We start from the raw sequence: 26,211 nt of genomic DNA on the forward strand, positions 1-26,211 counted from the left end.
TCATGGCTTAGCCCACATCACTGACCACATGGGGTTAGATGAGATAATGAATTAGAATGTCTTGCTAGCAAGGCCAGCACTGAAAACCACTTTTTCAAAAGTTGACTGTGACAAGTCGTACATACGAAAACGATTCCCCAGAAGTCCTTCAGCAAGGGCAGAGGCCATATTCTACCCATCAAGCACAAGGCCTGGTACACAGGCCCATAAGGAGCCAATGCTTTGCAGACCCCACCTGGTCGATACGCATATAAACCAGTAATTCAGCGCTCTGTGGGATTTGACCTCGTCTGCCCTGTGACCCTGTGAAAGAGTCCTTACCCAGGAAAAGTGAACAAGCGTCCTCACCAACCTGCACAAGCAGGGGCTACAATTAGACCTCATTAACCCTGAGTCCTACTGACGCATCACTGTGATCTGACATTGAGCACAGGCCATTTGTGGGAGAGAACCTATTCCGATGGACAGTGTGCCCGATCTCTTCAGTGTCTGCCTGCACCACCTCTTGGCCATTTGGCTCTGCAGGGAGCCAGTGTTTCTGCAGAGCCTACCCTGAAGGCAATGGCTCTCTAGCCCCAAATGACAATGTCCTGGCGTGTCTTTCAGGAATAGGTCACCTTTTCAGACGAGGTTCAGGATTTGCTAGATGAAGAAGAGGAAGAGGCATGGAAGAATTAGGTTCTGATGTAATGCAAGACGCTGGACATCTGCTGGGGAGGGCAGGGCAGGCTGGGTAGGAAGGGCGAGGCATTACAAGGAGGCAGGGGAGTAGCTGCTCCTGGGGTGGGCCAGTGGGGTTGAGGGGGCTCCTGATGGTCCTCAGAGCTGATCAGGACACCTCACCCACTGTAGGGCTTCACCCAGTTTAGGATCAAACACCTTAACCAGGAAAGCACAGGCCAGGTTTACTGCTGAGCTTCACTGTGCTCCTCAGGAGAGGCACAGCGACTGCAAGGGTTTCTTTTGTATAACACTATAGCTTAAAGCATGTCCAAATAAAAGGCCAAACCATTCTCCATCTGGAGCAGTTACTGGAAGCCAGGCTGCGCCGGGCACTGCTGGCGTCTGGGAGACCAGCAAGGGAAGTTCTGCCTCCTCCAGAACTTTCCTGGGTCCCACCTTCCTCCTCCTATCAGGGTATCCAGCCCTGGTACTCATCTTCTGGGAAGGATACATCCTGGGCTGGAGCCCTGGCTTCTGTCAGCACCAGGACGTGAGAGGTGACCTCAGAGGGACAGAGCGGGGCTCGGGGGATCGGTGTAAGGGAAGAGATATGCAGCTGACATGAAGGAGAGTAGCAGAGAGAACACAAGCCCCCAGCCTGGGCATCACATAGGAGTGGGATATATACCAATGGCAAAGCGCCCCCCCCCCCACTAGCGCCCACTACACACCTTGGAATCATAGCTTGCACGTCTGGGCTCCAGTAAGGATGATTCAGAAAGAACAGTGACATGACACCACATAGAATGTTCAGGCCTTCATTCTTCTCCAACACCGGTGTAGGTAGGGACCCAAGCCAGTCACACTTGGCACAGACGCTGCCCCAAGCAGCCAAGCTATGGGTGAGAGCGCCCGGCTGCACCCAACCCTAACCATCGTACACATTGCCAGTCCCAGCAGCTGGAGCAGTGACACACTCGGATGGAGACCATCAAAACCCTCCAGCACCTCCGTGGGTGGCACTGTCCTTGGTGCTGGGGAAATAATTAACCCCTTCTTAGCCACAGCCCTTGTTCTATTGGTATCCTGGAGTCGGTGACCACCTTCCCACCCGGACCACAGCGCTGACCATCTTGTAGCCTGTGTGGCAGGTTAGCGCCACCACTGATCAGTTCCAGGCCATTTCACACGAGGTGGCTTTCCTAGGGCCCCCAACAGCCCCGTACTAGATGCCTGAGGCTGGGGGCCAATTCTGAACGGTGTAGTAACAGAGACTATCTCAGACACTTGCGGCTTTGACCTCACCTCCCCACTAGGCACTTTTCAGGCTTCCTTTCAGATGTTTTCTAGTACGCTATCCTCAGGCCTCAGAACCTCGAGGAGCCTACCTCGGGGAGCATCGAGTCAGCCTTCCTGGCCCTCCAGTTCCCCTTCGACACCCTGCAGGCACACGTTTCACCCACCACCACTGTTAGCTGCACGGGGCTCGCTCTTGCTCTTTCTCCTCCGGGCCGGGGTGCGGTGCCCGAGCTCCACCATGCACACGCTCGTGCTTGAGCAGGTGCTGCTTCTGCCGGAAGCCACGGCCACAGGCCGTGCACAGGTAGGGTCTCTCTCCCGTGTGGTTGCGCAGGTGCCGCGTGAGGTTGGGCTTCTGGCTGAAGCGGCGGCCGCAGTCCGGGCAGGCGTAGGGCCGCTCGCCCGTGTGGATGCGCTGGTGGATGGTGAGCGCGGACCACCACGAGAAGCTCTTGCCGCACTCGTTGCAGATGAACTGGCGCTGCTCGCTGGACGCAGCCGCGGGCTCGCACCCCTGGCCGCGCAGCATTCCCTTAGCACCCTGGGGACCTTGGGGCGTCACAGACACACTCTGGACAGCCTCAGCTTGTGACTCAGAGCTAGGCACGCCACCCTGGCCCGCAGACCGCGAGCGCAGCAGCTCCGCAGCGGCATGCACACGCTGGTGAGCCCGCAGTGCCGCACGGCTGGGGCAGTCCTGGCCACAGCTGGTACACCTCGCGGCCTGGGCACCGGGCAGGTGCGTGCGCAGGTGCTTGAGCAGGTGCTGCTTCTGGCGGAAGCTGCGGCCGCAGTGCGGGCAAGGGTGCGGCCGCTCGCCCGTGTGGTTGCGCAGGTGCCGCGTGAGGTTGGGCTTCTGGCTGAAGCGGCGGCCGCAGTCCGGGCAGGCGTAGGGCCGCTCGCCCGTGTGGATGCGCTGGTGGATGTTCAGCGACGACCACCACGTGAAGCTCTTGCCGCACTCGTTGCAGATGAACTGGCGCTGCTCGCTGGCACCCAAGCGGCTGTGGGTTGTCGTCCGGACCCCATGCTGGCCCCACCAACCCTGGCAGAGCCCCAGCCAGACCCACTCAGGGCGCCCGCGTGGGGATCCCGAGCGCGGGCCACAGGCCCGGGGGCGAGCAGCGGCAGGCCGCAGCACCTCGGGCAAGCCGACGCGGGCGCCCAGGCGCTCTCGGGCATGCGCTCGCTGGTGGATGCGGAGGCCCACTTGGTGCCGGAAGCAGCGCTCGCATTCGGGACAGGTGTGGGTGGCGGGCTGGGAGTGGGTCTTCTGGTGCTTGAGCAGGTGCTGCTTCTGACTGAAGCGCCGCGTGCACTCCTGGCAGCAGAAGGGCCTCTCGCCGGTGTGGTGGCGCTGGTGGCGTACCAGGTTGGGCTTCTGGCTGAAGCTCTTGCCACACTTGCCGCAGAGGTAAGGCTTCTCGCCCGTGTGCGTGCGCTGGTGGATCTTCAGGGATGACCACCAGCTGAACCTCTTCCCACAATCCACACACACGAAGTGAGCCCCGCCCGCGGAGAGTGCGGGGCTCAGGGGCCCTGCAGCGGTCCCCGGAACTCGAGGGGCCGGCCGTGCATCCTGCTCAGGAGGCGGCGCCCACCGTGCACCCCCAGTCTCCTCCTGGGACCCCAGAGCCCAGGGCCGCCCCGCGGTCTGACATGGAGGGAGGCCGCCCTGCTGCTGACATATGTTTTCCTTGTCCTTCTCCGGGAGCGCGGCCTGAGACGCCGCGGTCTGCGACTGCCACTCGGACTTCTCCTGCTTGATCCTTGCCAGCCCATCTCCTGCAGAGGCAGAGGGAGAAGTCAGAGGGCATCACCGTGGAATGCAAAGAGCCGAGAGAGGAAGAGGGGTGGGGGAGGGAAGAACACAGATAAGGAAGATGGGGGGTAAGGGAAGAGTTGAAGGACCCTATGTGAACAGGCAGAAAGTGGAGAGAGGAGGAGGGCCACGGGAGAGTACGAAAGAACAAGTACACGGCCGGCTTCCAAGGCCGTCGGTCCCTCGTGCATAGCTGTCCTGCCCTCTCTAATCTAAGGCCCAGGGGATGCAGAGATGTTAAAGAAACCAAGCAATGATCTTCCAGGGAGAAAGAAGATGGTCAGTGTTCAAAATTACACATTTTTAAAAAATGACTGTGTGTGTGCAGATGCAAGGTGGATCTGGGGAGATCAGAGGACAACTCTGTGGGGCCGACTTTCTCATCTCACTTTCATGCAGGTTTTGGGAGGTGACCTTGGGCTATCTGGCTTGCCCTGTAAGAACATCATCTGCTTCGCCATCTCACCAGCCTAAACCTTGCCGTTCTTTTCCTGAGAGTTTGGAACTGGGCTTCCCAGGTGAAGGCATGCCCAGTCTCTCAGTGGCTAGGGCTACCACACCCTGACTCAGCAATACGGTAGCCATGGAGCATGACCACTCACTCCACCGTGTGACCTCTACCGTTATCAACTTCACCTTTCTTACACAAAACCAAGAACGAGGAGATGGCCCCTGAAGGCTCAGCATGGGAAGACCTGTTCTGTGCCCTTTTAGTGGAGGTAATCCACAAGAGCTCAGGGAAACCGCTAGCAGCCCACACCTTACACCCAGCCAGAGGGAAGACTGTTTCAGAAAGGACAGTACGGATGTGACTCAGCTTATACAAACATCAACTGTGCATTAAACGCCACGACCATGGCTCATTACGGAGGAGTGAGTTCTGAGGTCCTATCAGTGAGTTCGGAGGTCCTATCAGTGAGTTCGGAGGTCCTATCAGTGCTCTCTCACAAACCTGGTCACACAGGTGCATTTGCTTCGTGAGAATTTCTGCATCTTGTAAAGCGTGCACCTCTGTGTGCGTGTTATACTTCAGTGAGACGCTCACACCTGATAAAAAGGAGGCACTGTGAAACAGTCGCGAGCCCAGAGGAGAGATTTGTGAACAGCCTCCAGAATCAGCACAGCACACACCCAGAGAAGTAGAAAAATGGCACTAACAAGCTCACAAGGACTCCCAAAAGTATAAAAGACACCCCCAAATCCTAAATACCACGCATAGCCTTTATATCACTAAATTTCTAAGTATAAATTAATTAATTTTACCAGAAAATATAAATTCAAATGAATCCAAGAGCAGATTAAAGGGGCTGGAGATGGCTCAGTGGTTAGGAACATTGGTTGCTCTTCTAGAGGACCTGGAAGAGTAGCACCCACACAACTGCCTGTAACTCACTCTCAGGAGATCTGATGCCCCCCTCTGGCCTCTACGGGCACTACAAGCACATGATGCTAAGACACATGAAGGCAAAACACACACACACAAAAATAAAAATGCCTTAGCAGAGCAGTGCACACCTTTAATCCCAACATTTGGGAAGCAGAGCAGAAGCAGGCAAAGCTCTGAGTCTGAAGCTAGCCTGGCCTACATAATGAGTCCCAGGACAGCCAGGGCTATGTAGATCCCGTCTTAAAAACAACATTTTTTAAAATATAAATACATCAAAATAATTTTAAATAAGACAAGGTTTTTAAAAAAAATTATATAAACATTATTAAGAGACTAATGTGAAAGCTGAATTACAGTACCAAACTGAGTTATATAAAACATGGCTGCATCAACACATTCTATAAAAAATTCAAATGAAGATGCCCCTCAACTGAGGAATGGATACAGAAATTGTGGTACATCTACACAATGGAATATTACTCAGCAATGAAGAATAAGGAAATCATGAAATTTTCAGGTAAATGGTGGGAACTGGAAAGGGTCATCCTGAGTGAGCTGTCCCAGAAGCAGAAAGACACACACGGTATATACTCACTCATATAGACATGTAATATAGGATAAACCTACTAAAATCTGTCCATCTAAAGAAACTAATCAAGAGAGAGGACCCTGACTAAAACGCTCAATCCCCATCCTGAAAGGCAAAGAGGATGGACATCAGAAGAAGAAGAAAACGGGAAACAAGGTAGGAGCCTGCCACAGAGGGCCTCTGAAAGGCTCTGCCCTGCAGACTATCAAAGCAGATGCTAAGACTTATGGCCAACTGTTGGGCAGAGTGCATGGAATCTTATGTAAGAAGTGGGAAATAGTAAGAGCTGGAGATGACAGGAACTCCACAAGGAGAGCAACAGAATCAGAAAATTTGAACACAGGGGTCTTTCCAGAGACTCATATTTCAACCAAGTACCAGGCATGGAAATAACCTAGAACTCCTGCACAAATGTAGCCCATAGCAGTTTAGTGTCCAAGTGGGTTCCATAGTAATGGGAACAGGGACTGTCTCTGACATAAACTGATTGGCCTATTCTTTGATCACCTCCCCCTGAGGGGGGGAGCAGCCTTACCAGGCCACAGAGGATAACAATGCAGCCACTCCTGATGAGATCTGATAGACTAAGATGAGAAGGAAGGAGAGGGGGACCTCCCGTACCAGTGGACTTGGGGAAGGGCAGAAGTGAAGAAGGGGGAGGGAAGGTGGGATTGGGAGGGGAGGAGGGGGGTTTATGGGGGGGATACAAAGTGAATAAAGTGTAATTAATAAAAGTTTTAAAAAATCAAATGAATGTTTGAGGGATGGCTAAGCATTTAAGAACATGTACTGTTATTCCAGAGGTCCTGAATTCAGTTCCCAGCACCCATGGGGAGGAGCTCACTAGCTTTAACTCCTGCTCTAGGACCTAACATTCTCTTCAGGCTTCTGTGGGACCTGATGTGTGCTGCATATAGTCACAGATACATACTCATCACTCATAAATACAAATATCTTCTTTTTAACTTATAGGAAAGAATTATTCCCAGCCCTGGAACTAACTGTTCAGTAACGAGGAGGGAAGGAAAGGAGAGGAGAGAGGGGAATGAGAGGCAGGGGAGCAGGAACAGTCTATAAGACAATAATATAAGAATGGGAATAGGTGGGAAATTGTAGAGTCACTGCTCCTCAATTACAGACACACACAAAGCATATTCAACAGAATTAGAAATTGTATATTATAGCCTAGCTGGGATTTTTTTTCCCAGAAAGCAAGGATTGCTTGATGTCATTCTTGACATTATCTTATTAAAAGTGAAAAATCAGGTGGGGTTGTACGCTGCTTGCCTACAGCCACAAGGTCTGTACTTGATTCTCCAGCATTAAAAAAAGAAGAAGTATACCTTAAGCCATTCTCAATGGATGCAGAAAAATCATATGACAAAAATTCAACATCGTTTCAGGAGGAGGTAGGAAAAGTTTTAGCACACTAAGAATATAAGAAAATTCCAGTTGACAAAAAAATGTATACTAAAATTACAACAAGCTTTCCATTCAATAGCAAAGGTTACAAGACAGTGTTAAGAACAGAATAAGGATATTAGTTATCATTGACAATTATTTAACCCTGCACTTGAGGACTCAGCCAAAGGATGGGAGTTAGGGACAGACACACAGACACACAGACACACACACACACACACAGACACAGACACACACCCCTCATGTGTTTAGATGTGCCAGAGAATACACTAACAAACGGAAATACTATGGTTCAGCAAAACTGTCAGGCACAAAAGCATACAGAATTAATCACTTTTAAAAACTAACCGCAAGTGCTTTAAAAAGCATACACACCTTTTTGTAAAGAAAACCCCTAAACTTTACTGAAGAGACAAAGAACCTATGCCAATTAGTTTTAACTGTCACTGTGGGAGAGAGTTTTGCTGAACTAACTCTCGATGAAGCTGAGCTGTGGGCACGTCTGTGGTGGACTGTCTAGCTAATAGAGATGTGACGACCTGCCCAGCTGCGGGAGGCAGGGTTTCAGGAGCTGTGCTCTCGACTGCAGAGAAGTGAAGAAAGCAGAGAGCCAGCGGGCTCTACACTGTGTGTGACTAGCTGACTGGCTTCCTGCCTTGATTTCCTCCAAATGATGGACTGTACGTACCCTGGCCCTGTAAGTCAAACAAGCTGTTTCTTCTTTATGTTGCTTTTGGTCAGGGTATTTTATCACAGCAAAAGAGTGAAACTACTACAGAGCCCCAGCACAAATGTGTTCTCAGTTGAAAAGGTCGATAACACTTAAATTCCGTGAATCCCACTTAAGTTAACTTACAAAATATGTGATGTATATAATTTGGTAAGATCCTTAAAGAGGAAAATTTTGACTCATATGGTATTAAAAGTTAAACTGCTACCACTGCATTCTAAGTCGGTCACAATCCCAAATGCTGGCCATGATGTAGAGCAGCAGGGATCCTTATTCCGTGACAGGAGGAATGCAAAATGATGGTTACTTCAAAAGACACTTTGGCAGTTTCTTACATAGTTGAACATGAGCTTATGGTATAATCCAGCAATCAGTGTGTTGTAAACATTGACCCAAATAAGTAAAAAACAATTCCAAACAAGATGTTCTCGAAGGAGAGAGCAAATGTTGGAAACAAATTACACTATGTGTATAAAAGAGTAATACTTGGCAATAAAAAGAAATGGACTGTCAGGTCTTAAAAAGTTGGGGGGTGGAAACCGAAATGTACATTGCTAAGTGAAAGAAGCCCATCTGAAAAGGCCACATGCTGTACAGTTCCAGCTACACAACATTCTGGAAAAGGCAGCAGCTATAAAAAGGGAAGCAGACATTCAGGTTAGAGGTAGGGAGGAAGGATGTTCAGTTAGTGTCATTTGGGGTCAATGACACTACTCTATGCCAAACCTATAGAAAGCCCAGCTCCAAGGGTGAGCCCTCACCATGTCAGTACTGGCTCATCAATCATAGCTCAATAAGTAAAGCCAACAGGACAAAGGGGCTCCACTCTGCAGTTTTTGTTATCTGGGCTCTGAAAACCAAAGTCCATTTAGGAAGGTAGATGCTTGACCGCAGCCTTGCTGTGCTGATGCGGCTCATGGTGAAGTTGGTGAGCTGATGCTGCCAGTCCAGGCACTACACCAAAAGACAATTTTAAAAAGCCAAGGACATCACACACTAGACAAACAGGCTGATGGAGCTGAAGAGTGTGACAGAACTCGAGGTGGCATTCCTGGTCAAGAGTGGAAGACTGACCTAAGTCTTAGTGCCAACTGACTCTCTATGCTAGTTTGAATGAGAATGGCCTCCAATGGGGCCATATGTTTGAAAACTTGGTCCCCAGAAGGAAGTATGACCTTGTTGGAGAAAGTGTGGATTGGGCTTTGAGGTTTCATGCTAGGCCCAGTCTGTCTATCTGTCTGTCTATGTTACACGTCAAGATGTATGCCCTCAGCTGTCTCTTCATTCCATCATTATGAACTCTAATCCTCTAAAACCATATGCCAAATTAAATGCTTTTTCATATAAGGTGCCTTGGTCACGATGTTTTATTACAGAAACAGAGAAGTAAGACAGACACTTTATTTCAGGGGGAAATACTTACGATGGATTCCTGGTGCATAGTACATAAAAGTCAGCTCCAAATAAATTTTTGTCTTCCTTGCGCTTGGTCATGAGAATTCATTTTAATAAGTCATGCTTTAGAAGGAAAGTAGTAATTTCAATTACACATTGGCAGGATTTTAATACCCAAGTGTAATGAGTTAAAATGATTATAGGACTGTCCTATAATCAATAGGACTGACCTACAGTGAAATCTGGGCAAAAGAAATATTTGGTGCCAAGTATCAAGCCTGTCAGTGAGTCTGATGTTTATTCAATGAGAAGAGATCCCTGTCCCTGACTGACATGGTGTCAGTTAAAGTACTCCCAGAGGCCCGTATCTTTAATATCTTGCCTCGTTAAACTTAGCCTTGACATCCGACCAGAAAGATGGCCCTGGGCAGAGCTTTTCTCCATCTGCATACTGAAGGGTTGGGAGGAATGTGGCCTCAGCACCTGCCTCTGCAGATCCTACAGCTGAGAAAGGGAGGGTTTTTGAACCTCATTCTGCCCAGAGGCCCATTCCCTTGGCCTAAGGGGTGATAATAAGCCTAGCGTACAGGTACCTCTCCCCATTCATTATAACAAAATGACGCTCTCTCGTGCCAAGACCGCTGCCAAGAGCCAAGAGCCGAGAGCCGGGAGGGCCACTCATGGGAGGGGGCTATTGCAGCCCTGCAGAGGGCTCCTATCAAGAGCACATGAGCAGGCAGGAATTTTCCACTCCAGGCGGCACTGGCCTAGGAAATCCCCAGCCTGCCTGCTGCTTGTCATCACAGCAGCCTGCAGAGTGATGACAAGGACCCTGAACTCTGAGTGACCCTGAGATCTCTAGTAGTCTGGATTCAAGACAGTTTGCTGGTCAGTAAACCCCAGCTTCTCTTAGCCAGCCACCCTGCCCTGGGAGCATTCTCTAAGTCTGACCGGCCAGGCCCAGCCCTGAAAACACACTCCTTTTACCCACCCTGTTGCATCTTTACTGGCCTGGTTTTGCCTTTTTTTTCCTTCCAACATTACTGTCCTTGTTCTACTCTTTGGATATCCTTTCAAGTCCTGGTCTCCACACTGAAATTCTACGTTCTAGAAGATACCAGCTGAGGACAGCAACTTATGTTTGGCTCCAGGGAGGGCAAGGGGTCGGGAAGCAGCAGGAGGCTGAGTTCTCTTACCTGAGATGGTGCCAGCCAGGCTGCTCTCCATCCCAGCAGGCCTCCTACTGCACCAGTCAGTGCTGGTGAGGTCTCAGCCCTGCCACCTGGGGGTAAGATGGGAGAAAAGAGAAAGAATGGCCAGTGACACATGGACAAAACCCATTTTCCCAGCCCCTCTCCCATCTCATAGCCCATGCTCTTTTTGGGAGTTCTGTCCACTCCCTCGGGTAAAATGTGCAGATGGGAAGGTAAATGGGTACAAAGAGGAAACGGCCCAAGACAAGCCTCGGTGTGCCCGAGATGAAAAGATGCCTGAATAGCTGATCTGGATAAAAACCCAAGCCTCCTAACTCCCCACAGCAGAGTTTCAGGGCCCACACTGTTAGCACAGAGAGTGTGTGAGGAGCATGCCACCTGAGAACCAGGCACATCGGGTAGGGTTAAATATGGGCACCCTGTTCAAGAAGCCCCCTGGAGGGGCTGGGGATGTGACTCCCTAGCAGAGTGCTTGCCTAGCGTGTGCAAGGCCTGGAATTCAACCCCCAGCACTATCACCAAAACCAAAACAACATCTGGCAGCAGGCCTTCTTCCACATGGCCTGAATCAATGGGATACTTCCAATGTCCCAGAACAAACCCCTTCACAACATCCCACAGCTGCTGCTGCTGCTGCTGCCGCCACCACCGCCTCCGCCTCCACCGCCACCAATGCCACCAAGAACATGCTGGCCCACCACCCCCTGGTTCATGAGTAGCATTAGTCAATCATGTTTTACAATCATCTTTTGAACCGTTCCCAGCTGCTTCCCTTTATACCTGGGACAGACCATGCAGCTGCTTGGGTGTCCTGGTCTGTGACCTGCTCTGCTCTGCTCATCCCTACAGTCTCTGTCTTGCTTCCTTCTTCTGCTTAAGTGTTAGCTTACCAGAGTGGCTAGCTCACCCTGGGACCTCCGTGCACAAGCCTAACCCCTCTCATTTTTCTCTTCCATTCCCCTATATTTAGGAAAGTGTGAGACAGGGTCTTGTGTAGCCCAGGCTAGCCCTGCTTATCAAGTACCCAGGGATGACCTTTAGTTTATGACCTTCCACTTCCATCTCCCTAGTGCTGCCATCACAGGCCTGTGCCTGGCTTTTTATTCGGTGCTAGGGATAGAACTCAAGGCTTCCAGCCTGCTCTCTACCAACTGAGCCACATCCCCCAGCTCACCTCCAGCACTTAACTGATCTGTGTATCCCCCCTCTCTGCCTGGCTTTGAGCTGTGGCTCACAGGTAGGCTCATGCTATCTACCACAGTGATGTGACTGTCTCTTCTAAGGTTGGAGTCTGGCTTCACCCACTAATAACCCCTTACTTAGCACAGGTGGTTAGCTGCCCCATGGAAACTCAAAGCTGGCTTCATGCTGGTTCTGGACAGGGGCTTCTTCGTACTTTTGATTGGGTTATCTTCAGATAGAAAACCAACTCTGGGACCTAGAGACCCCTCATAAAAAGCAGCCCTTGATGGGGCTAGAGAGATGGCTCAGTGGCTAAGAGCACTGTCTGTTCTTCCAGAGGTCCTAAGTTCGTTCCCAGCAACTACATGGTGGCTCCCAATCATCTATACTGGAATCTGATGCCCTTCCCTGGCATGCAGGTGTGCATGCAGTCAGAACACTCAAATACATAAAGTAAATTTAAAAACCTTAAAAAAAAAATAAAAAGACCAGCCCTTGCTTTGATAATCCCCCAGACCACCTCCCTGAGTCTGCTTTGGGAGTACTTACTCAGGCTAGAAATCAGTGCCCTGACTAGAAAGGGAAACCCCAGCTATAAGGAAGGGAGGGAAGACCTTTTTCTCAGAGCATTTTCTTTAGAATTGCTAAGTTCTAATTGCTAAGCTCCGGCCCTGTCCTATCTAAACAGTTGTAGATCTTTTCAAAATTAAATAAAGCCTCCTTCCAGCTTGACAACCCACTAAATGGTTTCCTCAAGGGTCTTAAAAATATGATGTTTATTTTTAACTTAGATAGGGGCAAGTATCTAGCAGACAGTCACCCCAACGGCCAGGTGAATCCACAATGAGCTGCATGTGACATGTGACATCCTGCTGTCCGAGGACCAGCCATGATTTGTTGTGAGAGCGTGTGTGTGCAGTGGGAGGCATCTGCCTGGGCTATATCTGGGGCTTGAGTTCCACTGTCTGGCAATGTCATCGTTCTCATTAATAGTCATTCAATGAACAAAATAAGCCTCTTTCTCTGTTACCAAGTGGAGAACTCTTCTGCAGAGGCTGGAGGTTTTGTTTGCGGCTGTTTCCCCATGGGGGTCTGGGAAGCACTCCCACTGTTTTCTCATAGATTCTGGTGGGCAGAGAGGAGGGAGCAGCAGGGAGCGGAAGGCAAGCCTTACCTGAAGGGGCACCTGGGGCCCTGCCCACTCACAACCTCCAGGTCCTTCTCTGTGAGTTTCTGTACCCTGCATCTTGGGGACCACCTCAAGAGGCCTAGAGAGCCTCCAACAGAGAGGTCACCTGGCCATGGGGAGGCGTGGACTGAGAGAGTGTGGGTCAGAAATTCAGAACAAGGCTAGAGACTCAGGACTCGCCTACACCACACATGGGAGGCCCTAACCCACCCAGTCAGAGCCCCACTTTATCCACCCTGGCTTCTAAGAACTGATTAAAAGATGCAACCAGAAGGGCTTTGTTTCCTGGTGACCCAGCCTGAGGACACCTGGATATGTCTGTCCAGGCTACCCCAGGCAGGGACTAAAGCAACTCTTCTGGGGTCTCAGCGGGGACAGAAGCAAGGAGACCCACGCAGGCCCAAAGGAATGAGGATAGAATTGCGAGGGGAATACAGAAGAGGCAGAGATAGGTGGAAGCGGGCCATGGCTTTTGAGACCTACTTCCTATGTGTTACGAGTTTGCAGAACAGCACCCTAGGACAGCCAAGCCCAAGGCCGGCCCCGCGTATGGACACTCCTCTCAGGCCTTCCACACCGCCAGAGACCCTCTCATTCCATCTATCATTCTGTCACATCATTGACATCATCCCTGCTCATAACCCACCTGAGGCAGCAGTCAGCTGGAGGGAGTGAGGAGGTGAGCAGGCTGTCCACCTGAACACCCTGGCAGGACACAGGAGCTGAGGGCCAGGCGTGCCCACACACACACTACTTCCTATATAACCTCAAGAGCCAGGATGACAGGTTGCTTTATCACAGGGGGCCTGAACCCCAGTCTCGACCTTCTCCTCCATCCACCACCCACGAGGAGACAGGACACACAAGATAAGGCCCCTGGTCACCTCCATCTTCCGGTAGCCTCCTCAAGCCTACACTGGGTCAGGTTGCAGTTCGGAAGTGAACTCCCCTGATGGGAAGTCCCCAAACCACCAGCTGCTCGGCCAACTGCAAAAACACAAAGGGGATTGTGGCCTGAGACAGGTGGCGACTGGGGAGATAGCAAGGGGACTTTGGTGTCAGGGTAGACTGAAGTGCACGAGGTGCACAAGTGGGAGCCAGAAGAGGGCAAGTGCCAGGGACAAGCAGGTCGAGGATCTGCCTGGGGCTCTCCGCTTACACCTCCCACAGTGCAGGCCCCCGCCCAGGGTCGGAAGTGAGCAGTGGGCTGTTCCTCATGTCTCTTTCGTCACCAGTAAAGCAGGGCTTCCAGTGCCCAAAGCCCATCGACTGGCTTTTCTCAGCCCAGAGGTCCCACAAGGTCCTCACCCTGTGGCGCTCTTACCTGTCCCAACAGCCCTTTACCTTCCCAGGAGACCCAGGCAGGAGACATCCTACCTCAGCCTCCCCCCCCACCTGCCAACTCCCCACCCCACTTCCCTTTCTAACAGATACATATTTCAGAGAACCCACTGACCCTACCTGTCCTCAGAGCACCCACCAATGACTGCCTTCTGCTCGCTTTCCCTGCCTGCCTGCCTCACCAGGGCATTGCCTGAAAGCTGGGACAACACCTACACACGAAAAGGGGACAGCCCGTCTGTACCCCCGTGCCAAGGGGGTTCTTAGCTCTCCTCGTGGGGCAGAGGAGGTGCATCCCCCATCTCCCCCACTGGTCTGTGACCTAGGGAAAGACAGAAGAGGGAACAAGGGGAAACATCACCAGCTGCTGCTCACTGAACAAGGACCAAGCACTCGGCAAGCACAGCCCACATCATCCTTCAGCTAAGGAAATCCTGCCCCAGAGCAATTCAGTCATGGCTCAGGATCATGTAAATGCTGGCACCAGGATGCAGCCGGGGCAGCCTTGCCCGCTCTGGAGCCCTCTACATAACTATGTGGCCACTGAGAGATGTGGGACTTACATGAAAGGCACCTGCAGCCACACCAACCCTAAACTTCCAGTCCCCCATTTTCAGGAGTTTGGCATCTGTGTCCAAATGTGTTAAATTCAAATAAGCTGGAGGTGGCCAGTTGGTTAAGAGCGCTGGCTGCTCTTCCAGGGGTTCAACTGCCGGAACTCACAACTGTCTGTAAATCCAGCTCCAGGGGATCTGACACCTCGCACAGAAATACATGCAGGCAAAACATCAACGCACAAAAAATAAAAATAAAATAATTTTTAAAAGACAACAATAAGCATCCTGAAATCCAAACGACTTTAAAATCCAGTTTCTCAATCAAACTGGTCCCATGGAAGTGCTCAAAGGCCACATGCAGTTGTCCCACTGTGACTGACTGCCAAGGCCACCACTGTCTTCCAGGGGCTCTGGCAAGCTTGCCCTGCCGGAGCCTGACAGAAAAGAGGCTCCACACACACCGAAAAGACTGGCTAATCAACTTGAAGACTTAAAAGCCATCCCTCCTCTGGGTCCAGCCCTTTGTCACTAACAACAGATTCACTCTGCCTGGGAAAGGATTTCAGTCAAACATGACCAAAGGTGAACAGGGAGCCGAGAAAACGCAGCTGAGTGCACACATGCGCACATAAGCATCCCAGCCAGCTAAGCAAACAGAAGCAGATTCGGTTAGCCACGGCCAGCCTCACCTGGTGCCATGCGGAAGACAGTCTGAGAGAACCAAGAACCACGTGAAGTTAATACACACTCACTACAGTGCACTGTTGGAACTGTTACATGGTATCATTTATTGACCTTACCCTCTCCCTGTGTATAACCCATAAATCAAACTGTCAGATATCTGTGCTGGAAAAGACACTACAGCCCAAAATCAACTGCAGCTTCAAACGTCCGCTGGGAGTCAGGCAACATCGGAACATGTCCCTCAGACAGCTGGAGGGACTGGAGACTGTACAGAGGAAAGTATCTCAAAACATAGGCATGGGGGCTGGAGAGGTGACTCACTGGTGAAGAGCACTTGCAGCTCTTACAGAGGACGGGGTTCGGTTCCCGGCATCCGCATGATGGCTACAAGCGAGTGGATCTGACTCCCTCGTTTGGTCTGCGTGCATGCCTATGTGGTGCATGGACATACACGAAGGCAAAGCACTCAGACACACAAAGGAAAAATAAGTCCTCGTTAAAAAGATTCATTTCCAACAGCGTACACGCAGGCCAGGATGAGGCACGTCAACACCATTCTCTACACGGTCCACTGTGACAACATTTCTGAATCAGTCATGACACACGTGTTCTCAAAGCTGAATGTAGTGATACATTCATGTAATACAAGCTGTTCAAGGCTAGCCTAAGTTACATATCAAGTAGCCTGGGCTATATGAAACCCAATCTGAAAAAAAACAAAACACAGAACATAGGGAGGCAGGAACAGATGTCCCTGGGCAGCCTTGTGGGGCATATAGACCAATGTGTGCATGGGAGGCTCTCCAGGGCCAACCCACACAGAAGCAAGTAGGCCCTTTCCCGTCTACCAACTCTGGGTGTGCTGAATTAACCCCAGTCTAAATCATCAGCCCAAGTTTCTCCCTTGAACCCATACCCAAGGCTGGCAAACTTCTTTCAGGCCTGTCACCAATTCTGAGTCCAAATCTCACTGTTTCTCACCTAAATGATTTTAAAAAAAGGCAGTGAGAAGATTGCTTAATGCAGTAGCTCTCAACAGTGGGTCGAACAAGCCTTTCGACACTGGCCGCCTGAAGACCATTGGCAAACACAGATATTACAGTACAGTTCATAGCAGTAGCCAAATGACAGCTGTGAAATAGCAACGAGAATAATTTTATGTTTGGGGGTCGCCACAACATGAGGAACTGTATTAAAGGGTTGCAGCGTTAGGAAGGCAGAGAACCACTGGCTTAGTAAAAGTGCTTGACATGTAAGACTGTTGACCCAAGCCTAATACCCAGAATACATGTAATCTACAGGAGAGAACCAACTCCCAAAAAAAAGTTTCTCTCTCTCTCTCTCTCTCTCTCTCTCTCACACACACACACACACGAATCAGTCAATAATAGTTAGCTTTGCTGATTTTCTTGGTTGCTCCAAATCCATCTGCCATCCAGAACCCAGACTGATTTTTCTTTTTGTTTTTTAAAATCTTTTTCTTTGTTTTTTGTTTTTTGTTTGTTTGTTTTTTGGGGGGGGGTGTTTTGCTTTGTTTGTTTGTTTTTGGAGACAGAGTTTCTCTGTAGCCCATGCTGGCCTTAAACTCAAGAGCTCTGCCTGCCTCTGTCTACTGAGTGCTAGGATTAAAGGCCTGTGCCACCACTAACTGGCTTCAAACTAATTTTTCTAAAACTGCAACTGGGACATTTCGCTCCCTTAACATACCTCAAGGGTATGTTAATCTTTACATCTAATCTCCCTGGCACCTGGAGATTTAGACAAAAATGTCTTGGCAAGGCCATTCAAAATTTAGTCTTTGATTTTCTTTCCTCATTGCCCCCAGCATATCACCCAATTTCCAGATTCACTGTGTCCTCACCCACCTGCACACCTATAACCTCTGTCTTGGAGTGACGTTGGCCACAATGGCCCTTCCTGGCCCAAATCAGGGATCATTTTGCCAGAGACAGACACCATTTGGAGACACGAAGCTAGAGTTTAACTATGTGTCATCCAGCTACGTGCCTGTGGGGTAAATGTCACCATCATGCTTTCTGTTACCACCAACAGACCAAACACATCCTAACACCGAGGCCTCTATCCGCAGCACACAGTCCAGGCCTTGGCCTTGACACAACTAAAAGCCAAGAACAAACAAAGTGTCACTACCTCCAACCTCAGGCGGCACACCTCACCTCTACATCCCTGGAGCCCACACCCACTGAGGCTGCTGCAGTCAGACTCTGGCTAACCAGCCCCCTAGCCGCGCACACAGCTGTTATTTCTGCGTGTGTTCCTCTTGCCTGTGGTCCACCTCTATTCTCATCCGGGCTCCCAGAAACGCTCACTTAGGGATCACCTACTTTTGAGTCTGTCTATAGCCAGCACTGGAGTTCCTGCCCCCAGAAGCACATCTACTCGGGGAGCAGACACAGATGGGAAACTCAGAACCACCAGTTGGCTCAGGAGGGGCCGCGCAGGCGACTCTCCAACGGTCCCCCACACACACCCGCCCCCGATTTCGCTGCCCTGGCCTGCTGCCCTCCCGCTGAGCTGGGCAGGGTGCTGGTGGTGCAGGAAATCGGGGCCCAGAGCTGAGGTGCGCGCAGGACTCGGGCACCTCCAGGCCCCAGACCAATCCTTCCTCTCCAGCCCGGGACAGCGGAGCAGCACGGAGCAGCCCGGAAGAGCGGCGGGGCGCTGGTCCGTCCCTGCACCGCCCCTCCCCGCCCGAACTGCACAGGGACTCGCGGGGAGGGGGCCTGAGAAATAAATACCTTTGACTTTGTGGCTAAGGTTAACGGGAACTGTTACCAAAAGGGCGACTTGGGCACTGGGCTCCGTGCCACGACCAGTCCCGGGGTAGGCAGGGCAGGCGGGCGCGCGTGATTGGTCGGTCGCCCTGCACCGCCCCGTCTGTGGATTGGCTGCACGGCTCAGATGACACTCCCGGCCCTATTGGCGCTGCCCGCGGGGCGTCCCCTTTGTTCTCCGGAGCCAATAGTCAGGGTCTGACCTCGCCCGCGGGCGCGCGGCCCTGTGCGGCGAACAGTGCGCCGAGCCGCGCTGGGCTGGGGAAGGCGGTCACGAGTCCTGTGCCCGGCGCGCGGTCGCTGCGCTCCGTCCGCCAGGTGCACCGGGTCTTCGAGCGCTCTGCCTCCCGCGCAAGCGCTTCCTGACATCTGAACTCTGGGCATAGGTACGGGGTACCGCGGTGCCACTGGGTGTCCTGGAACACATAGAATGTACCACTCTTAGGAGCCCTCCCGAGAGGACGTCTACTTTAGTGTGGCTCTTTTTCCTTATTCCCTGAAAGCTGTGTTCGGGTGGCACTGCACACGCCTGCCTGTTACGCGTTGCAGGGCTCTTGTGCCTCATGAGTGAGCCATCTCCAGCACCTCAGCAGCCCACAGTGAGTCATGAGAAATAACGTCTGGAGCTGTCTGTGAGCAGCTTTGGAAGTTGTTGCACTCGGGAGAGCTTCGTCCAGCTGAGGACAGAGGTCTGAAGAGGTTACCTACCCGCGTCTAATTTCACTGCACTCTAGGGTTCCGTTGACCGAAATACCTTCTAGCTGCTAACCAGGCCCAGACTACCAAGGAGGATGATTGGTTCACAAACACCGCCAGGAAGGTGTTTTCACACACACCCCCCCCACACACACACACACCACCCTCCCACTCATCTGAAACATCCTGCCTCTCCTGCCTTAGGTCGGGTCACAGATGGGTAAATCCTCTCACAACTGGCCAGAAACTGCATTTTCTCTCCAGAGCTACTTTGCAGGTGCATTTGGAACAAAGGTGGATGGAAAGATGAACCTCTCTGACTTCCTGTAAACCGTAAGACCAATCTGCAGTTGGTCAGGAGCCTGGGCCAGCTGCTGATCAACTCTTAAGCATGGTGGAAACTGTGGCTGAGTTTCTAGCCATTTTCCCACTGTGTGCAGCAATCACAAAAGAGACTTTTCTGTCTCTGGACTTCGACGGATTTGCCTGTGACACAGGTGAATACTTTTCCACCTGCTTATTCACCTTTCTGGATTTTCATTCTAGCTTCAGATCCTCAACTAGCTAGTGTGGCCTGGGAACAGCACTTCCACTCTAGAGTGACAGACTCCAGATTGACATTCGGGACCAAGGCTGCTTCAGGGGTGGAAAGAATGAAGCACATCTGGGATTATCTCCCACTAAGCAAAAGCAGGGCAGCTGAAAATGCACACACACAAAATGGCTGGGAGAAAACCCTTCAAACTTCAAATATGAAGAGAAAAAGAGCCCAGGAAGGAATTTTAAAACACATAAAGTTGCATATGGTGAGCTGGAATCCCAGTACTCAGGAGGTAGAGTACAGAGGATTAGAAGTTAAAGGCCTTACATAGGGAGAAAGTGAGTTCAAGGCCAGCCTGGAGCTACATTAGACCCTGTTTAAAAAAAAAAAAAAAAAAAAAAAGTAAAACTCTGTAAGTGTTGGTACACACACAGGGAGGGCCTACATTATAAAGTTTGTGTATGGGGGGGCATTTGAAGGTCAGAGGATCGCATCATGTATCTTCAAGCACCTTCCATTTTTTGGAGACAGGGTTTTAATTAGCTTGGAATTTCATCATGTAGGCTAGGCTACCTGAGGTGACCAGAAAGATGCTGGGATCTCACTACCTGTGGGATTACAATTGTGAACCATTGTACTCAGGTTTTGCATGGCCTCCAGGAAGTCACACTCGAGTCCTCATGCTTGCGAGGCGTATATGTTCTACAGACTGAAGCCTCTCCCCAAACCCAGTTTTATGTAACCAAAAGCAGCACACTGAATTTACTTTGTGGTATACAGTGGTGGTCAGGACTGAAAGGGGAGCTGGAGAGATGGCTCAGCAGCTAAGAGCACATGATGCTCTTGCAGAGGACCTGGGTTTGGTTCCTAGAATTCACATGGTGGCTCACGACCATCCATAGCTCCTGTTCCAGGGAGTCCAATACCTTCTCCTGACCTGGACTCCACAGGTACCAGGTACACACATGTACAGACATACATGAAGGCAAACACACACACACACAAACAATCTTTAAGAGAAAAAGGAGAAGTAAACAGACCTGAGTCTGAGGCAGGTCTGGTAATTAGCATTACAGGAAAGTGTACAGGTGTTTGTTTGAATTTGAAGGAGGAACAAGAGCATCCAGAGCAGGCCATTAGGTGGGTGGGATCAGGCAGAACTTCTTAGCAAAGTCCATTGGAAAAAAACATAGTTATTCTTAGCACTGTTGGGACTGATGCAGGAACAGGCAAGAGGGCCTGTTTGGTGCCTGACAAGAACAGCACTCTGCTGTGTGTGAGGTTATCAGTGATGGACCTACAGGCCAACCAGAGAGGCCCTGCCAGACAAAATCAAACCAGCCCTTTTTCCCCCTTAGGGACCTGCTGACTCTGAGTTGACCCTAGAAAAGGCTGAGCTCATGTCTGTGTGCATCTGTAATCAGTGTTGGGGGATGTGTGAGCTGAAAGCTGTCTTTGCTGCTCAGGGCACCTCTTTTCCCAGGGCCTCTATTTTTCATGACAACAACCTGACAAGGCTGAAGACGTAACCAAAGTGTGTAAGGTCCACCACCCTTACATGAGGCTCTCAGTGATGTGACATGAAGGCTAAAGTGGTAAGAAAAAAAAAATGATAGGCTTGGGTGCAACATTACAAGACCTTGGTTCCAAAATAACCCATCTTGTTCTCTGGTGCTTTTGCCCAACACACAGAATTTACTCAAGCGTGGGTATGTCTAGCTCTGTCTCCAGCAAGGACTGGGAGGAGAGTAGAGAGGGACTCGGCTGCTGCCCGAGCCCCATGGCCTAGGTAAACAGTGATGCACTCCCATCATCACAGCTCCCACAGAAAAGAACACTGCCGGCCAGTAGTTCTAAAACCAAATCTTTATTCTCTAGTTTGAAAGGAAGGTAAATGGTTATTCTGTTTTGATCCAGAAAAGAAAACATGACCTGGTAGGCAGAAGTCATAGGAAAGCAGAATCCAGTAATTATAAGTAAGAATTCTAACAATTAGTCACCCTACAATAGAACCAGCGCCTCTGGGGGTGAGAGTGCCCAGCACCCAGGTGCATGATGGAGGCTGGCATCCACATCCTGGACACCCTAAAGGGAAATCTGCCAGAACCTTCCCTGCGGCAAACCCCCGGCATCAGGCACTACTCTTTCACATAACTCCTGGCGCTATGGAAAGAGGTGGGAGGGTCAAGGGTTTAAACAAAACCACCAGGGAAGCCCTACACTTGGGGAGAGAGGGCAGATAAAGCCAGCAGATGAAGGGGTAAATAAATGTCCTGGGAGAACAACCTGCAGGTAGAACATGGCATTGCCAAACATGGATGGACCTCTACATATCTGGGTACCTATGCAGGGCATTGCAGAAGGGTGCTGGAGAGAGAGAGAGAGAGAAAGAGAGAGAGAGAGAAAGAGAGAGAAAGAAAGAAAGAAAGAAAGAAAGAAAGAAAGAAAGAAAGAAAGAGTGAGCTCAGCTTCCCCTCTCCCCGCTACCTAAGGAGCCGGCAGGTCCACCAACATGAATCCAGCAGGTCCGCTTCCCTGCCCCAGGGCTCATTTACTAACGATCACACCTACTCCCAAAAAATGACCTGAAGTAACTCATAGTAAAGGCGGGGACGTTAAGGCGTTAACACCAGAGGATGGGGGGCCCCCTTCCCACTGGTAGCTCCTCTAGCAGAGGACTCAAAGGGTAGATGGGGCTGCTATTGCTATTTTTCCAGGGTACAGGGCAGTCTGAGATGACCCTTAGAAAAACCAGCTGGGGGCCGACTAGCTCAAAGCCAGGTCCCTGAATTCTAAAATGGGTTCCCTGGCCACCCGGGGAAACGCCATTCCTAAACAGAGCCCAGATCACACTGCCTCCTCTGTCCCTCTGGGATCCCTACCTGTCTCCAGCAGCGCCAGTGCAGGCACCCACCGGGGCCACTGACAGGCTGTAGCCAAGGGCATCTAGGCCTGTCTCCCTAGGGCTACGGCGTCGCTCAGCCATCGTGTTTCTTCTGGTGCATCAAGAGTCGGTCCTCGTCGTCAAAGGTCTGGCCGCAGATGGCGCAAGAGAAGGCGCCATCCCGGATGTGGCTCTTCCGGTGTGTGATGAGGTTGGACTTCTGGCTGAAGCTGCGGTCACAGTCGGGGCAGGCGTAGGGCCGCTCGCCTGTGTGGATGCGGCGGTGCGACACCAGGTTGGACTTCTGACTGAAGGCTTTTCCACAGTCCGGACACACATAGGGCTTCTCGCCCGTGTGGATGCGCCGGTGCGCCGCCAGGTAGGGCTTGTGGCGGAAAGCCTTGCCGCAGTCGGGGCACACGAAGGGCCTCTCTGGGGCGTGGTCACGCCGATGGGCTGCCAGGTGGCTGCCCTGGGAGAAGCGGCGCCCACACTCCTCGCAGGCGAAGGGCCGCTCGCCCGAGTGCACGCGCGAGTGCGCCACCAGGTGCGTCTTCTTGCCGAAGTTCTTGCCGCACTCGGTGCACGCGAAGGGCCGCTCGCCGCTGTGCTGCCGCTGGTGCAGCCGCAGGAAGCGCTCCAGCCGGAAGCTGCGGCCGCAGTCGGCGCAGCTGTGCAGGGGCGCAGGGGCCTCGGCCGGGGCCCACGGGGACCCCAGGGGCGCCCCGCGTGCAGGCTGAGCCAAGGGCTCGGCTGCCATCTGGGGGCTCCCAGCGCCGGGTGTGGCCTGCGCTGACGCCTCGGAGCGCTTGTGGATTTTGCTGTGCGACAGCAGGTTGGGTTTGTGGCGGAAGCGGCGGCCGCACTCGGCGCACGGGTAGGGCTTCTCGCCCGTGTGTATGCGCCGGTGCGAGGTCAGGTAGGGCTTGTTGGTGAAGCGCTTCCCGCACTCGGGGCACTGGTGTGGTCGCTCGCCAGTGTGCACGCGGCGGTGGGCGATCAGGTTGGGCTTGTGGCGGAAGCGCTTGCCGCAGCAGGCACACTGGAAGGGGCGGTCCACGGCGTCTCCGCCGGGTCTGGGAGCAGTCACCGCAGGCCGGCCTCGGGGTCTGGGGCCCAGGGCCTTGGATGCTGCCTCCTTCAGGGCCTCAGCCACGTGCACCCGCTTGTGAACAACCAGCTGGTCCCACTGGGCAAAGCTCCAGCCACAGCTGCCGCATATGAAGGGCCGGGCCTCAGGGGCAGGGGGGTGGCATCTCCTCAGGTGAGCTCGAAACTGCTTTTGTCGCCAGAAGCGTCGGTCGCATTCGGAACAAGTGATGGGCCGCTTCACAGCTGAGTGAGCCCTCAGGTGCAGTACCAGGGCTACCCAGCCTCGAAAGCTATGCCCACAGAGGTGGCAGGTGAAACCCAGGTCAGGGATGGCAGAGGCATGGACCTGAAGATGCAGCGCTAAGAAGGGGGCGTGGCGAAAGCGCTGGTTGCACTCCTGGCACCGCAGAGGCAGCCGGGCCTGGCACCGCCGAGTGTGAAGCCACAGGGCCACCCAGCCTGGGAAGCAGCGCCGACAGTGGGCGCAACGATGGGCCTTGCCTGTGGCTTGGCCTTCTGGCCGAGCTACTGACTTGCCCTGGTACCTCAACCCTCTGTTGGGCTGGGAGAACTCCTGGGAGGACCCAGAAAGGAGCTGGGGCTGGGCTGGACCCATGGCCACGGGGCCCCTGCAGCGCTGTTCCAGCATCGGTTCTTCCTCGGCTGAGGGTGGAAAAACACAGTCACTGCAAGAACTGACCCCAGTGTCGCCCTTCCGACCCCAAGGAAGAAGAAAATGTCCCTCTAGGAACGGCAGCACTATTTTATTTTTTATTTCTTAGCTATTACTTCGGTCTTGAGTTTCTAAATAAATTTCAAGGATCTTTATTTATATCTCATTGCCCTGGAAACTTGCAGAAGGGAGACATGCTGACACTCCTCGGGATTCTTCCCCGGTATGTACCCTAGCGTCAGGAATACTTACAGAAAACATTCTTGCATGCTTGCATTTCCTCCGTGCCTGACTCCCCTGCAAAACTCCCCTGGCTTTCCCTGTGGCTGCCACTTCCTTCTGCCATATCAGAGCTCCCTACTTGACCATAAGAAGTGTGAGGCTTAAAATGGTGGTAAGACTTGGTGGGGCCACACTGTAAACCACTAGCAAACCAAAGCTGGGAGACAGGTCTCGGGAACCCCCAGGCCACAGTGTGTTACTCTCAGAACCTAGGTGTGTGAAGATCTCCTCAAAAGTCATCCGGCTAAAACCTTGAGGAAGGTGCTTTCAGCCTCTCCAACTCAGGTCCAAGCCTGGAGGACAATCGGGAACAGCCTTTCTTCAGAATGAGAGGAGGGCAAGGTGCCTCTCCTGGCACAGACTAATGCCAGGCCACCACCTGTCCAGGCTGCCCACATTCTGCCTACCAGCCCCTGTCCACCCACACCCAAGCAATTGCAGTTGGGACAGTGGCGGGTGGGGGTGGAAAGCACTCCTCAATCTGAGGAACACCCACATCCTCTGACCCCGCCCCTCCGAGGGGCTGGGGGCGACTCCCTGGCTCAGCATCTCTTAGGGGTGCTGGGGATTGCTGGGGTTCAGGAAAGATGGAAGAAGAGGTTGTAACCTCTGTCCCTTGGCTGGTCCTGCCCAAACCTGGCCAATGACTGCCCCATCCTCAGCCATACCGCAGCAAGGGAGCCCAAATTCCTGAGAGCCTCCCACACAGAGTGAGTTCTGGGGTGGCAGTGCGATTCCCCCAAGACCTTTCATGTCTGCTCACTGGCTCTGTCCAGGCACAACCTCCCGAATTCCTTTAATCTGCTCTCTTCTGGGGACTACCAACATGACTCACAACCAACCAACACACACACACACACCATCCCCGCCTGAACCCAGGGAAGACTCCACGACATGAGAATGGACTCCTTCCCCAGTATGCCCCTGCCCTGCCAGTAAGGGAGACCTGAGCAACGGAGCTTTGGGTTGATTTGAGGACAGAGGCCAAACTCTACCCTGAAAACTGCATAGCTGGGGCTGAGGCTTTTTCCAGCTCCTTCTAGGCATGTTCCTGGGCATGCTTCTGCTGCAGCGTCTGCTCCAGCCTGCACTCCGGAAGCCCCGGATGTCGGAGACAACTGTAGCAATAGACATCCCTATGCCTGTGGCAGAGCTCAGACGTCTAACTGCTGGGAGGTCGGCCTTACCTGGGGAAGGGAGAACAAAACTAAAAACCGTGGGTGAGGGCTCTGCGCTGTGCCCGGGCAGCTCTGTGTCATCACGCAGTCTCTCCCCCATGCAAAGCCACAGGCTTCAGCCTTAAGCTCCACGCCTAGCCTGTCAGATTGACCTAAGAGACGCTGGACTAAAGGATGACTATGAACCTTCAACCAAGGGGGCACAGTGTTGCCTTTGAGGGTCACGAAGAACTCTCCATCTGTGGCAAGGCTCGCTCTCGGTGGCCTAGGCAGTAACTCTGGAATCCCTACTGGCTCCCCTTCCCCCCCCCCCCCCCACTCTCCTCGCAACAGAAATTCCAGGCCTGTTTCCCAAGGGTCTACGCAGGGCGCGCCAGTTTGCCCAGGATACGGCCAGATCCACTTCGGCATCTAGGACAACCCCAGGTGGCAGCAGGCCCCCACCCCCACCCCCTTTTGTATCGGTGCCTGTCCTCCGTCCACATTTGCTGGCACGCTGAACCCGTTCCGACGAGCCAGAGGGCCACCTCGGGTCCCACGCACCGCGGAGCCTGTGCGCAGGTGCGCTGGCCCCGCGCCGCGGCACTCCCCCCCCC

At 52.4% G+C, this 26,211-nt stretch overlaps 2 protein-coding genes across 6 annotated transcripts; both read right to left on the reverse strand.

Annotated features, from left to right (window-relative positions):
- Positions 1 to 1,465: 1,465 nt before the first annotated feature.
- Positions 1,466 to 18,804, reverse strand: Znf775 (zinc finger protein 775). 5 transcript variants are annotated; one of them, XM_055605508.1, is made up of 4 exons: positions 18,234 to 18,804; positions 10,504 to 10,589; positions 9,336 to 9,430; positions 1,466 to 3,747 (listed from the first exon to the last, which is right to left on the reverse strand). In XM_055605508.1, exons 3-4 carry the CDS (start codon positions 9,358 to 9,360, stop codon positions 2,135 to 2,137), a joined length of 1,638 nt encoding a protein of 545 aa, XP_055461483.1. In that variant the 5' UTR covers positions 9,361 to 9,430; positions 10,504 to 10,589; positions 18,234 to 18,804; the 3' UTR covers positions 1,466 to 2,134. The 5 variants fall into 5 exon arrangements, with proteins under 5 accessions (XP_055461483.1, XP_055461479.1, XP_055461480.1 ...); XM_055605504.1 differs by lacking the exon at positions 9,336 to 9,430 and adding an exon at positions 13,539 to 13,879 and having other exon boundaries at positions 18,234 to 18,803; XM_055605505.1 differs by lacking the exons at positions 9,336 to 9,430; positions 18,234 to 18,804 and adding exons at positions 13,539 to 13,879; positions 17,820 to 18,171.
- Positions 18,805 to 21,354: 2,550 nt separating this feature from the next.
- Positions 21,355 to 25,903, reverse strand: Repin1 (replication initiator 1). Its single transcript, XM_055605509.1, has one exon. It carries the CDS (start codon positions 24,129 to 24,131, stop codon positions 22,485 to 22,487), a length of 1,647 nt encoding a protein of 548 aa, XP_055461484.1. The 5' UTR covers positions 24,132 to 25,903; the 3' UTR covers positions 21,355 to 22,484.
- Between the last annotated feature and the right edge of the window lie 308 nt (positions 25,904 to 26,211).

This window comes from Psammomys obesus, unplaced genomic scaffold (assembly GCF_907164565.1).
Source record: "Psammomys obesus unplaced genomic scaffold, mPsaObe1.curated_primary_1811, whole genome shotgun sequence".
Classification (NCBI taxonomy): domain Eukaryota; kingdom Metazoa; phylum Chordata; class Mammalia; order Rodentia; family Muridae; genus Psammomys; species Psammomys obesus.